Source organism: Cottoperca gobio, chromosome 2, assembly GCF_900634415.1.
Source record: "Cottoperca gobio chromosome 2, fCotGob3.1, whole genome shotgun sequence".
NCBI lineage: Eukaryota > Metazoa > Chordata > Actinopteri > Perciformes > Bovichtidae > Cottoperca > Cottoperca gobio.
Window position 1 is genome coordinate 5,627,674 of NC_041356.1, and position 12,590 is coordinate 5,640,263.

A 12,590-nucleotide genomic window follows, 5' to 3' on the forward strand; every position below is an offset into this window, starting at 1 on the left:
AAAATTATTCATACCACCCCAAAACTCTGCAAACTCATTGAATAAATATTACATTTATTCATACATAAGATTTTATTTTATTATTTATTATTATTATTATTATTATTAATTTATTTTCAAGAACGCGATGTATCAGGAACGCCTTGAGGAAATGTCTTCAAATTTGGCACGCACGTTCACTTGGACCCACGGGGGAACTGATTAGAATTTGGTGGACAAAGGTCAAAGGTCGAGGTAACCGTGACCCTCATAAAAAAATGTTTTGTGAAAAGTTTCTTTCTTTCTCAGTTCTTGTTATTGAATTTCACAGTTTATAAATTGCAAAAAACCTTTATAGAGGAATGTACACAATGGCATGTATCTATATCAAAGTGTAATCAATGAAAGACCATAGGGCACTGCGGTAATTCTAGTTTTATTTTAATTTCAGGAATGTAAGTACAGAAGTCGTCGCTGTTAAACACAGGAAGTACCCAACAAAATCCCCAGGAGCCCTAGCGTGTGGGCATGTTTATTGAAACTGCATTTATGGTGATTACTTGTATATTTCAGGGCATCTGGGTCCCAGAAGGTGAGACAGTGAAGATCCCTGTGGCTATTAAAATCCTCAACGAGACCACCGGTCCCAAAGCCAATGTGGAGTTCATGGACGTGAGTATTTTTATCGTGGCAATTTCTGTCCATTTTCGCCCCCGGGTGTGTGCGTTTGTGTGTCCGAGCCGTAAAGACTTAGCCTTGCCGAAGAGAAGGGGCCCGGGCCTGCCACTTTGTGGGATTGTGCATTCGGCGGTAAATTCTTACGAGAGTACCATCTCAGTCAGAGCCGGTGATAAAGTGAACTCCACTGTGCCGTACGGCCAGGAATGTATCGAACAAGACTCTATTAAAAAACAGCACTTGTTTATGAGATATGGCTTTATTGGAATCCAGGAGTGGTAGAGGGGAGAAGAAGAGGAGGAGTGGAATAAGCTGCGGAGTTTCCAATTGTTCCCACATTATCTTCTCCACCTCTCTCTTTTTCACACACTTCTACTGCAATTTACTTCTCACCAGGTTTTGCAAAAAGGATAGTAGTTCAATCTTCAACATCGTTTTGGATGTTTGCCAAACTGTGTAAATCTTCTGCACCTCTTCATCTAACTACCCCTTTCTTACAAATATTTTCTTCTTTTTGCACACAAAAGTAAAATCTCCATTGATGTTCTGAACGTTATCCGTCAGTTCCCGTTTTTTAATTCCATTTTCCGTGAAGCAAAACTGATTAGTTGATTAATTAAAAAATATATTATATATATATATATAATTTCTTAAGCAAAAAATACCCAGAATTCTCCTGGTCCAACTCCTTAGAAGCGTCGTTTTATGATGGGTATTTTTAACTATTTTCTAGGGATGCCCCAATGTATTAGTATTGGGCGAAGGTAAATGATAACGTTATTATGATGTGTTCAAATTGTAATCATGCGATAAACTCAAATAAACAACAAACAACAACAAAAACGAAAAAAAAAAAAATGCTTTACTCTTCTGTCCCTGCATCTTTCTTCCACCTCCCTCCTCTCCTCCCATCCCTCTCTTCCTCTTCCCCTGTTTCTCCAAGCGGGGGTCTCTGTCCACCCAGAGCCAATATGCTCTGTCTGCCGACTTGTTAAACAGCAATCTAAAGGCAGACTCACGCCTCGCAACTGGGAAGCTAGCCACTGGAGTGCCAGCTCCAAACACACTCCGAAAATCCACACATATAAACACGCATAACCAAACAGGGCACACTTTGCAACAAAAGGCTCCCCAGGTGGTGGTGGCCTCGCGTGTGAGAGCTGCTGGCTGATTTTCTTGTGTTAGCAAACATGTGATGTGAGTTGATTATTTCATGTGAAATGCAAAAGGCCTAATAGCGGGCTAATTTAGCGGCACACACTTTTCACACACATGCAGGAGGATGCATCAGTTTTTGCGGTGCCCTGCCAGTCCATCACTGAGTGTGTGTGTGTGTGTGTGTGTGTGTGTGTGTGTGTGTGTGTGTGTGTGTGCGAGTGTGTGTGCGAGTGTTTGTGTGAGTGTGTGTGAGAGTGTGAGCTAGATGGGAAAGGAGGGTCAGTCGGTAGTAATGGAGGTCAGCGCTCAGGGAGATGAGAGAGAAACACACACACACATGCATGCTCGTGCAAGGAAACTTACAAGGAAAGCAAGAGTTTAGCAAGATGTAGTTTGCGAGTCACGGGTCTTTTGGGATCACTGAGAGAGAATGAAAGCAGTGTCCTTCTTTCTGTTACTCACACAGATGTGCTCCTTCGCTCTTCCCCCTTTCTCCCATCCCTTTTTTCTTCCTCTCTTGATCCCGAGGTGTGCTCCGCCCGGTTTTGGCTGCAGTTGTATAATGTCGAGTAGTTGGGGAGGGGAGCAGGTGGTTTTATGAAGTGGAGATGTAGTGGCACTACCTTGGGCCGCGAGGCTCTCTTTAAATCAGGGCACTGATGGTGCCAAAAGCCTCTCTATGGCCTATTGCCCCCCCTCCTGTTTAGAATTAATCTACTCACACCCACACCGCCACCGCTCTCCCTCTAAGCTCATTCTTTAGCACCTAAATTTGAAAATGTACCTAATTTATCTATCAGCTGGCCCGGGGGCCAAACCTGGATATACACCTCCTCGCCCATTTGCTGTATGCAGAGACAGCCAGAGAGAGTGCAAGTGTGTCCTTGAGTATGTGAGCGTGGAGTGTTTTAGAGAGCTGCCAAGAGAGTGTGTCCGCATGTGAGAGCGCGTGAATGAGAGAGAGAGAGAGAGAGAGAGAGAGAGACAGAGAGATGAGGAGAGCGGCTGAAGTGAGTGTTTTTAAGCGACGACTCCGAGTGCAGCTTCTGCTCAGCCATAATGCGTAGACACGGCGGCCACGAGTATCAGCCCTCGCCATCATAACACTTCATCACCACGGCACATCCTTCTGCTTGCAGCTCCGCAATAACAATTACCTAACGTTGAGTCCCAACTGTTCAAACCTCTATGTCCATCTGCTGCGGGAGAAAAGATGAGAGTGAAAATACATTTGCACGCCTTCTCAAACCAGAGAGAAAAATGCAAAAGTAGCTGGAGAAATCAAACGCATAATGACTCGGTATTAGACGGCACCAAGGCAGGTTTGATTATGCACGTTGATCAAGTTGCGGCGTTTCAATGGTGTTGGTGCAGCATTTAATAACCTCTGTGTTTTTATGCATGGTAAAATATGGATGAAAAAGGCTGCATTTGTGCAGCTTTGAAGAAGGTTTCTGCAGGATTTTCCCCGCACAGTGGGAATACTCTGTGGACAGATGCTGTGCATGCAGATATAGTCATCATCCCACAAGTCTTAATTTATGTATCTAGCTCCACCTCCAGGAGGAAGACGTTGGAATACAGCGCAGTATTAACCATGGATAAGAGATGCATGGACAGACACGATTGTACTTTTACAAGTAGAACCTAATACAACTTGATGATGTAACACTAGCGGTTCTTTGTCTTGGGGTTGTCTCTTTACTATTCTGACATTGACACCAAGACACCCATTGAGACCCTAATGTCTAGTGGAGAACCTTTTTTATCTACAAAAAGAAAATGTACACTTTTTTATTGCCAAGGTAGCATTTAATGACCGTAGAGTTGCGAAGTGGGATGAGCTATTTTAGGTGCCCCTGCAGGTTTCATCGTTAATTTAGGTTTTCACTTGCCCAGCCGTTCAAGTGGGTCAGAAATCTGCTCATTTTTACTTGCCCCTCAACAACTACTTTTATCTATCAGCGGGTATTAAATAACAACAAGACTAAAGTTTCATTGTCGCCTTTATTTAAGTGAACAAATCTGGAGTTTCGCCCTCATCCCCATTGTTTCTGTTTCCTGAAATTCTCGCTTGTGCTTTAGCTCATAAACCACCACCATTTTCCCAAGTGCCCGATCGGTTCTGCGTAAGTGCAAATCTCCACAGAGACGACAAGGACGTGAGATGGCTCGGTCCTTAGCTTCTTCCATCATAAAATCAGTTTTTTTACCACTTGCCTGATCAAGTTGCTAGATTTACTATCCCGAAGTGGCATTTTTCTTGCCCTAGGCAACTAGGCAATCCTTTTTGTTGAGCCATGCACTTGCTCCAAAGGTAAAAATCGGATTAATTTTTCCCATTGACATTTTTATGTGGAGCCCTTCTACGCCTCGGATTGGCATGAAACTCTGCCAATTGCAAAGTGCATAAAAACAATACCTCTTGTTCCTGTGTCCATGAAACCATAGAGGGAGATGTTAACTACAACTCCAAGGTGCATTTTGGCCAATCCGATCACGCTGCTATATTTTGCCACAATTAATAGATTCTGTTTGTAGTAAATGGCGGAAGAACTGAGGGTACTTCTGTATTCCCAGCCATGAAATGCAACAATCTTCTTAGTCCCTCTTTGTGCCCCCCTCTCCCCCTCTCACCCAGGAGGCCCTGATCATGGCCAGCATGGAGCACCCCCACCTGGTGCGTTTGCTAGGTGTCTGCCTGAGCCCCACCATCCAGCTGGTCACCCAGCTCATGCCCCACGGCTGCCTCCTCGACTATGTGCACGAGCACAAGGACAACATCGGATCGCAGCTGCTGCTCAACTGGTGTGTCCAAATCGCCAAGGTAAGAGATCAGGTCAAAGGTGGACGGCACCTGGTGCTGCTGCAGCGCTCCTGTGTTGTTGCACTGTATGTTGGCAGGTGTGAGGGTTATCGTAAATATTATGGGTTTGTGTTAATGTCGCATGAGGCTTTTCTTCAAAAGCCAGCATGTGGGGGCATGAAGAGGATTGCCAAATTCAGTGTCATCCCAAACAAGCTCCAATCTTTGCAAAAACATGATATTATTGCACATTCCAGATTCTTATTTGAACAGCTTTCACAACAGTTTTGCACGGCTTTCATGATGTCCCTGATCTGTATGACCTTTCAAGTTACTTTCTCTGGTTTTTTTCCAGGCTTTGAATCAAGATCTTTGCAAAATGTGTGCTGCAAACTGTTTGAATGTGTCATTTGACGAACAGATACAATGTCGGGGTCTATTGTAGTTCACCCCTGTTGATCCTAATTATCCTCACTGTTTGACATGCTGATTATTTCCGCAACCCTTCACATTGACATGATAGGCCACTGACTGTGAAAAAAAAAAGCATGCAAGCCTAGTTTGCCTTGAACTCTCTCTTAGAAGCACAACACATTATTATTTCAGGGAATGAGTGACTCGGCAAGAAATTGACAGATTAACCACCCGTTCTCCGCTACACAAACAATTTTTATGTGTTCTTTTGCTTAGCTGCGGAACATTTGTGTTTTGTTTGCAAATTAAGTCGATGCAGCCAGACTGCTGGGTGAGATTTAATGTCTCTGAGTTATAACTCCGGGATGTCAGTAGGGTGCTAGGCTGCTATTACATGCTGGGCAGGCAGACATCTGCTCTGATATGGAGGCATTCCCCCCCCCAACATCGGCACTGGAAGCAGTAGCTGACAAAAAAAATGTTGATTCACTGATGGCACTGATCAGCCTGATATGATTTTAGACAAGACAACAACTGTTTATACTCTGCCAGAGTTGATTTTGTGCCATTTTAATGTGTATTCTGAAGATGTGTGCCCCTAACCCTTTAAGTTTCCCACTTCTTGTGCAGCCATGCCTCCAAGAAGTGCTTGTGTATTTCTAATTGCAGTCAGTCACTCAGCTGAGTACTCTTTGTATATGGACGGAGCATCTGTGTTGCTAAAAGTACAAATAATCTGAGCAATTGCTAAAAGTATCGCAATTAAAAATGAATGGTTATCATAATAACCAGTGACAGGAAATACAGAGATGTCATTTATACATAACCTCCTCATGCATCTGAAATAACACGGAACTTAGCCATAGCTCTGCCTGCTACATATAAAGTGATAAGTGAATTTGATATTCATTTTGTTTTTGAGGAATATATCTAATCTTATTATGGCAAAGAAAATAAAAAAACAATGGCCACTTAATAGCATGAGGCAACCAAGAGGAGTCATCTGCTGTTCATTAAGCTTCATATCAAATCAAATCAAACTTATTTATACGGCCCAATATAATAAACTACGCATTTGTCTTGGCTTTAAAGACTGTACAGCATATGACACCCTCTGTCCTTAGACTCTCCCTAAAAGAAACCCCACAAAAAAGATGGATCCAGGAGGATGTCAAAATAAGCTTCCCGGTGCCTCCAAAAAAAAGATATATATATATTAACGTGGGCATCGGGCAGGACGAAGGTAACAGGCGCAGCCACGGTTCATGATCCAGACGTAACCTTTAACAGTAGCAACCTGCCAGATGAGAGACGCAGAAACCCCGGGGATGATGCCCCGGATGCTGAGTTAGTAACATGCGTTTAAGGGACATGAATGAATACAGATAGAGAGGGAGAGGAGGAGAGAGAGAGAGATGGGGAAAGTAGAAGGAGAGAGGTGAAAGTCATATGAATCTTTTTCTCTTTAACTCTACACTGGTGTGAGGAATAGGGAAAACTGTCTTTCATACTTGTAGTCAATGTGTTGTAATGCTTATGGTGCTACTCATAAATTGCATGTTCGTTGATGGCCCACTGTGCCATTCTTCAGATCATTTCCTCTTTCTAAACGACTCCCTTGTCAGTCAGGCTGTTGGAGTTGATCCATATTGGTCGTCGTTAAAGGCAATTTTCTTTTACCTTCTGCTCTTGTTTCATCTGTCTGAGCTCGGGATGAGAGCTCTGCTTTCATGGGGTTTGGGGGTGAGTGTGGGAGGTCTTAACCCTTTATCCCCCAGTTGATGGATGGTTCCCAAGAGCTCGAGAAGCAGGTTACTTAAGCAGGTACTTATTGTCGTAATTGGTTTCGATTTCACCTGTAGCGGCAGGGGTGGAAGTGTCAGTTTCTTAGTGGTTCTAGATGGGAGGAAGAGCAAGAGAAGAGGTAATTCACAACTGTCCCTGACCCACGTGCCACTCTGACATTCAATTCTGTAATAGTTTGATTGCTATAACTGCGGTTCCTTTGTGTGACTTGATGTAGAGTGTGGATGACTGTGCTTGACTGATTGGAAATCATAGACTAATAATTCCTTTTTATTGAAGGCTAATTCCCTCAATCAATTCCGTAGAGTCAATAGGGTTTCTTGTGTTCCTACTGTAATGACCTGTCGATTCCATCACTGCTTCTATTTCTGTCAACATGGATCATGGTTTGTAAATCAAGATACGTCACTTGGTCTCTAGCTATTTTTAAAGGAAATATCCGGCTCTCTTTAGCGGCTAAATGCACCACAATGTTCAACAGCAAGTCCCTAACTGTGTTCTGTTTGGTGCTTTTTCACTGTGAACAAAGTCGCAATATTCGGCTCTGAAAAGTTAAGCCAATGCATTATCTCTAATGGCCAGCAGGGGGCGATTACACAGGTTTGAAAGTATTAGTCAGATTGTATAGAAGTCAATGAAAAAATGACCCTACTTCTCAATTTAATACCTCCAGTAAACATTTTTCTGATGAGTTTATAATAATAATAATAATAATAATAATAATAATAATAATAATAATAATAATAATAATAATACATTTTATTTATAAGCGCTCTTTTCATTTGCGTAAACAAAGCTCAAAGTGCTACAGAGTAAAAACGATGAGCAAAATATACATAAAATAAAAACATTTGATAGACAGAAAAGACAACACTTTAAAATGGTTAAAGTCTGTTAAAAAGATGCGTTTTTAGGCCTATTTTAAAAGCATCCACAGTCTGTGGCGTCCTCAGATGTTCAGGGAGAGCATTCCACAGTCTGGGAGTGGCAGAGCAGAAGGCGCAATCTCCCATGGTTTTGAGCTTGGTCCTGGGGGGAAGGAGGAGGTTAGCCTTTACAGAACGGAAGTTTCTTGTGGAGGTTTGTGGGGTGAGCAGTTCTCTGAGGTAGGATGGAGCATTTCCGTGAATGCACTGATGGGTGTAAAGGGAGATTTTATAATCAATCCTGAGTGAGACTGGGAGTCAGTGCAGTGACTTGAGGATGGGTGTGATGTGTTCGTACATTCACACTCTCATCAGGATCCTAACAGCGCTGTTCTGGATGTATTGCAGCTTCTGGAAGTTTTTGCTAGGAATCCCGATGAGAAGTGTGTTGCAGTAGTCAAGTCTGGAGGAGACAAATGCATGGACAAACTTTTCTGATGTGGGCCTCAAAGGTCAGGTGAGGATCTATTTTAACACCCAGATTGGTGACTGTTGATGAGAGTGGAATGTTCTGACCGGAGAAGGTGATGCAGGTTATGGAGGAGGACTGGACCTGATGTGGGGTGCCAACTAGAAGGGCTTCGGTTGTAGAGCTGTTTAATTGGAGGAAATTGTGCTTCATCCACGCCTCTATCTCCAGGCAGGTGGTTAATATGGATGATGGCAAAGGTGCAGAGGGGGTTGGGTTAGTTCTGATGTAGAGTTGTGTGTCATCAGCATAGCAATGGAACGATATTCCATGCCGGTTGATGACACGACCAAGGGGGGACATGTAGATGGTGAAAAGAGTGGGGCCCAGGACAGATCCTTGAGGTACACCACAGGTCACAGAGTGTGTTTGTGATTTTGACACTCCCAAGGTGACATGCTCAGTCCTCCCAGTGAGATATGAGGTGAACCAGTTTAGGGCCGAGTGAGAGAGTCCGATTGTGGAGTGAAGACGGTTGAGGAGGATGTCATGATCAACGGTAGAGAGGTGGAGATCCGGCGTCAGCTGTCATCAGCAGATCGTTGGTGACCCTAACTGGTCTAAATTTCTTGTTCCAAGTCTTTTCCGATGCAGCATGATGTATATGTTGTCAATGATTGTCCCATTTAGAGTAAAATTCAAGATAAAGGTCGATTTGGGTCCCCTAAAAATATCTTGTTCAGCGCTTTGGTTGTACTAAGCTCCACCATCTCACAAACATATGAGTGACGTCACATTGACTACGTCTCCCTCTTTGTTTCAGTCTATGGTTTTCAGAGCCTGCTTGGGATGAAAGCTATTTGTTTAAACTTTGCAAAAAAACATCTGAAACTAACAGCTAGGGTAAATATCAATGTGTAATACTTGTAATGTTAGAGTTTTTATTTAATTTTTCAGGCAAATTCTTTGCTCTTTCAAAGAAGGAGTCTGTAGGCTTTTTTATTTTGAGGAAAATGAATTTCTGTACAAATTTCCATGGGAATCTATCCAATAGCTTTTGAGATATGTTAGTGTGGAGTCCCTAAAGTTGTGGAAGGACAACCGAGCCATCCCTTGAACCATATCGCTAGTACGGCTAAAAACTAAGCTAAATTACATCAAGCTGCTCATGGATAAATTTGATTTAATTTGATTCCACTCCTCACTGAACTGGGAACACAGGTATGTGTTCCCAGTTCCAGCAGGGAGTCTCTTTAACAGCGTGTCTTGGAGTTGAGCTTAATGCTCACAGCATTAAAGCCAGATAGCTTGTTTCTTCTCCGTTTTATTAGCATTTCGGATCCACCTCACAGGTCCTTCATCACATAGCCCCAAGGTATTTTTTTTTAAGGCAGACATTCTCTGCAGTGTGTCCATGAGCATAAATGTGTCTTTCCATTTATGTGTGAGTCTTTGTGTCTCGCTTTGTATCCGAGCACATTTGTTTGGGCATGTGAGCCGAATAAATAAGTCGGAGATCTCTTCTCTGAGCGATCTTTGCACTTTCAAGGCAATGATGGGGAACCTGTCCTCAAGAAGAAACAGCATCCTTCGCAAGACACACAATTTTATAACAAAGGGGAGAATTATTTTCCCTTGGTCTTCAGTGAGCTTTGAAGAAGATATTGTTCAGATAGAGGACAAAAGAGAGGAAGGGAGGGAAGTAAATAACAGAGAGAGAAAAAGATCTTTACATACTGAGAGGCATAAGACGTAGTGGATACCTTCATCTAAAGCACCTTATAATTTAAAGTCCCAGTAGTAGAGGGATTATTAAAGTTATTTACTTAAAGGAATAGATGAGAAATACATTTTTCAAGTCTGGAGTCAGCAACCAGTTAGCTTAGCTTAGCATAAGGCGGAACAGCTAACTTGGCTACGTCCGAAGGTAACAAAGTCTGAGAGAGCTTTTGAAGTGTTGGCAGGAGGCTAGCTGTTTCCCCCTGGTTTTAGTCTTTGTGCTAAGCTAAGCTAACGTGTTGTCATCTTAAACAGACAGATATAAGCGTGGTACCAATTTGGTCATCCAATTATTGGCCACATATCAAATAAGTGTTAAATGTACATCATTATCAAGAGAAGAAGTATGCGTTATACCGAGTAATTCAAGCTCGGGCTGCTTGTGTTTTCCCTCCTGCAAGTTTCCAGTAGCAATAAATAGTTTTGATCGTGAGGGAATCATCAAGCTCGTTGAAGAATGGCTCTCCAATTTCAGCATTTTCAGTGACTGTAAATGCAGAGAAACCCTTTCCTTGTCATGATCATTGCTCTCCATCCCCACATGAGTCAAAGAATGTCAACATCATTACTTTGCTGTTAATAATTGCACTCTGTTGTCTCCTATTCAATAGCGAGACATTGTGAACCTTCCAATCATCACTCCACAGTATATCCCAAAGTGAATTAAAGAATGTCAACACAATTACTTTGGGGTATATAATTGAAGCACAGCAGGAGCCTGATAAAGTTTGACACAAAAAGTGGAATATTCACTGGTACGGGAGAACTATGAAGTAGCATAAAATACTAAATACCTCAAGACTGCCCTTGAATAGAGTGAAAGTTCTGAGTTACATTCATAGAAATGATGCCTAAAATCTGTCCGTTTTAGCTGCCATACAAACCAAAGGGAAATAAACTCTTTCTTTCCTATTTCACCATAATGTGGTGGCTATTTGCCAATCCCCCCTTCCACCATCACCACAACAACAGTACAAACACCGGCCGTATGTGGGCTCTGACCCGGGCAGGTGACCGCTGCGCCGCAAATTGATTGGCCGAGCCCTGTCGCCAGGCAGTGACTCTTCATCACTGAGTGTTTTGGGCATTGAGATAATGGCCCCCATTAATCTCCAGCCACACTCAGGGCTGCCCCACTCCCACTGCCACACACACACAATGACTGACGCTCGCATAACGGCACACACATGCTCCAACACACATTATACAGGACACACACACAGTGGTCTCTTTAGATCTGTGTGAATGGCCTCTAATTTAGTAGTCTCGATCTTTCCTTTCATTTCCCTTCCTCTTCTTTCCTATTCTGTCCTGTTCTTTCGTTTCTTTTTCTTTCTTCATCTTTCATGCCTTCCTTCTGTTTCCTTTCCTTTTCTTCTCACTTCTTCCCTTCCTGCCTTATCCCTCCATTTCCTTTCCTCCACTCCATTTTAAACATCACTTTTCCTTGGCCATGTGCTCGGGCTAAGGTCAAAGTTTGCCCTACATCTTCTTCTACATTACCCACTCCAGGCCACATATCCTCAAGTGACCTTGTGTGTGTGTGTGTGTGTTGTGTGTGTGTGTGTGTGTGTGTGTGTGTGTGTGTGTGTGTGTGTGTGTGTGTGTGTTTGTGTGCGCTCAAATATTTGTTATTGTTGAAAACTAGCATTTTTTTTTTTTAAATGACCTTGTTCTCGCATGTCTGTCTCTTTCTGCATCTCCCTCTTGTCTCCATCTTCTCTTCATCACTCACTAACTGATTCTCTCTTTCCCCCTCTCTTTCTCTCGTACGCCATCTCACACACACATATACAGAATATTTTTTTCATTAGGTTTTGGATTATTAATGGAATAATTAGGTTTGGGATGTATTTTAATGAACAAATCAATCACTGAATTAAATATGGGATCGGAACTGAGTGTATGCGGGGCTACAGGAGTCTTTTAATTTGGCTCCCCTCTCCTCTGCTCTCACTTTCTCTCTCCCTGTCGCCCTCTCACAGTCTCTCTCCTCGTCTCTCTCCTCAGGCTCAGTATAATGAAAGTAGAATAGATTTCGCAAGTTGCTGTCCTGCCGGTGAAATGATTGTCTTTGACAGTGAAGCCCAGCCTGGACGGGGGTCCTGATTGTTTTTTAGGGCATTGGAGGTAGGATGGCTGCTTGACAGGGGGAGGACTGGTATCTTGGCCACATTCAAACATGTTGTTGGTGAGCTGTGAAGGAGTCGAGCGCTTCGTATAAACATACCCACTGGCGAACTTGTGGACTGACATTAGCACAACATGCCCTGCAGGGAAACCCTCCAGTTAGAGTGGAGCTCTGCTGCCAACGCATGGTTTCACAAATTGACAGTGCTGAACATTTCTCTAAGGTGTGCTTAATACTGCACTGTGTTGTGATCAAATATGCATGTGTGCACCACAGAGTGTGTATAAGAAGTGGACATAGTCACTTGCGCCGTTGCCACCTTGATATGCGAGAGTGGATCGAAGCACAACCGAAAGCAGAACAAGACATTTTCCAATTAACTTTGATAAGCTGAAAACACACTTTGAAAGGGTTTGAAGTTCTAAGACGAAAACACAAACAACGCCCAAACCAAGAACTAATAAGAAAACTTTGTAGCAACTTGTCAATCGTAAGGTAGCATAG

The 12,590-nt window shown here is 42.9% G+C and overlaps 1 protein-coding gene across 1 annotated transcript in view; it reads left to right on the forward strand.

The window, feature by feature from the left end:
* Positions 1–12,590, forward strand: part of LOC115017944 (receptor tyrosine-protein kinase erbB-4-like) — a 237,739-nt gene that overhangs the window by 198,038 nt on the left and 27,111 nt on the right. The window contains exons 19-20 of the mRNA XM_029446699.1: positions 553–651; positions 4,457–4,642. Coding sequence (XP_029302559.1) covers positions 553–651; positions 4,457–4,642 — 285 coding nt within the window. The remainder of the gene's footprint in view (positions 1–552; positions 652–4,456; positions 4,643–12,590) is intronic.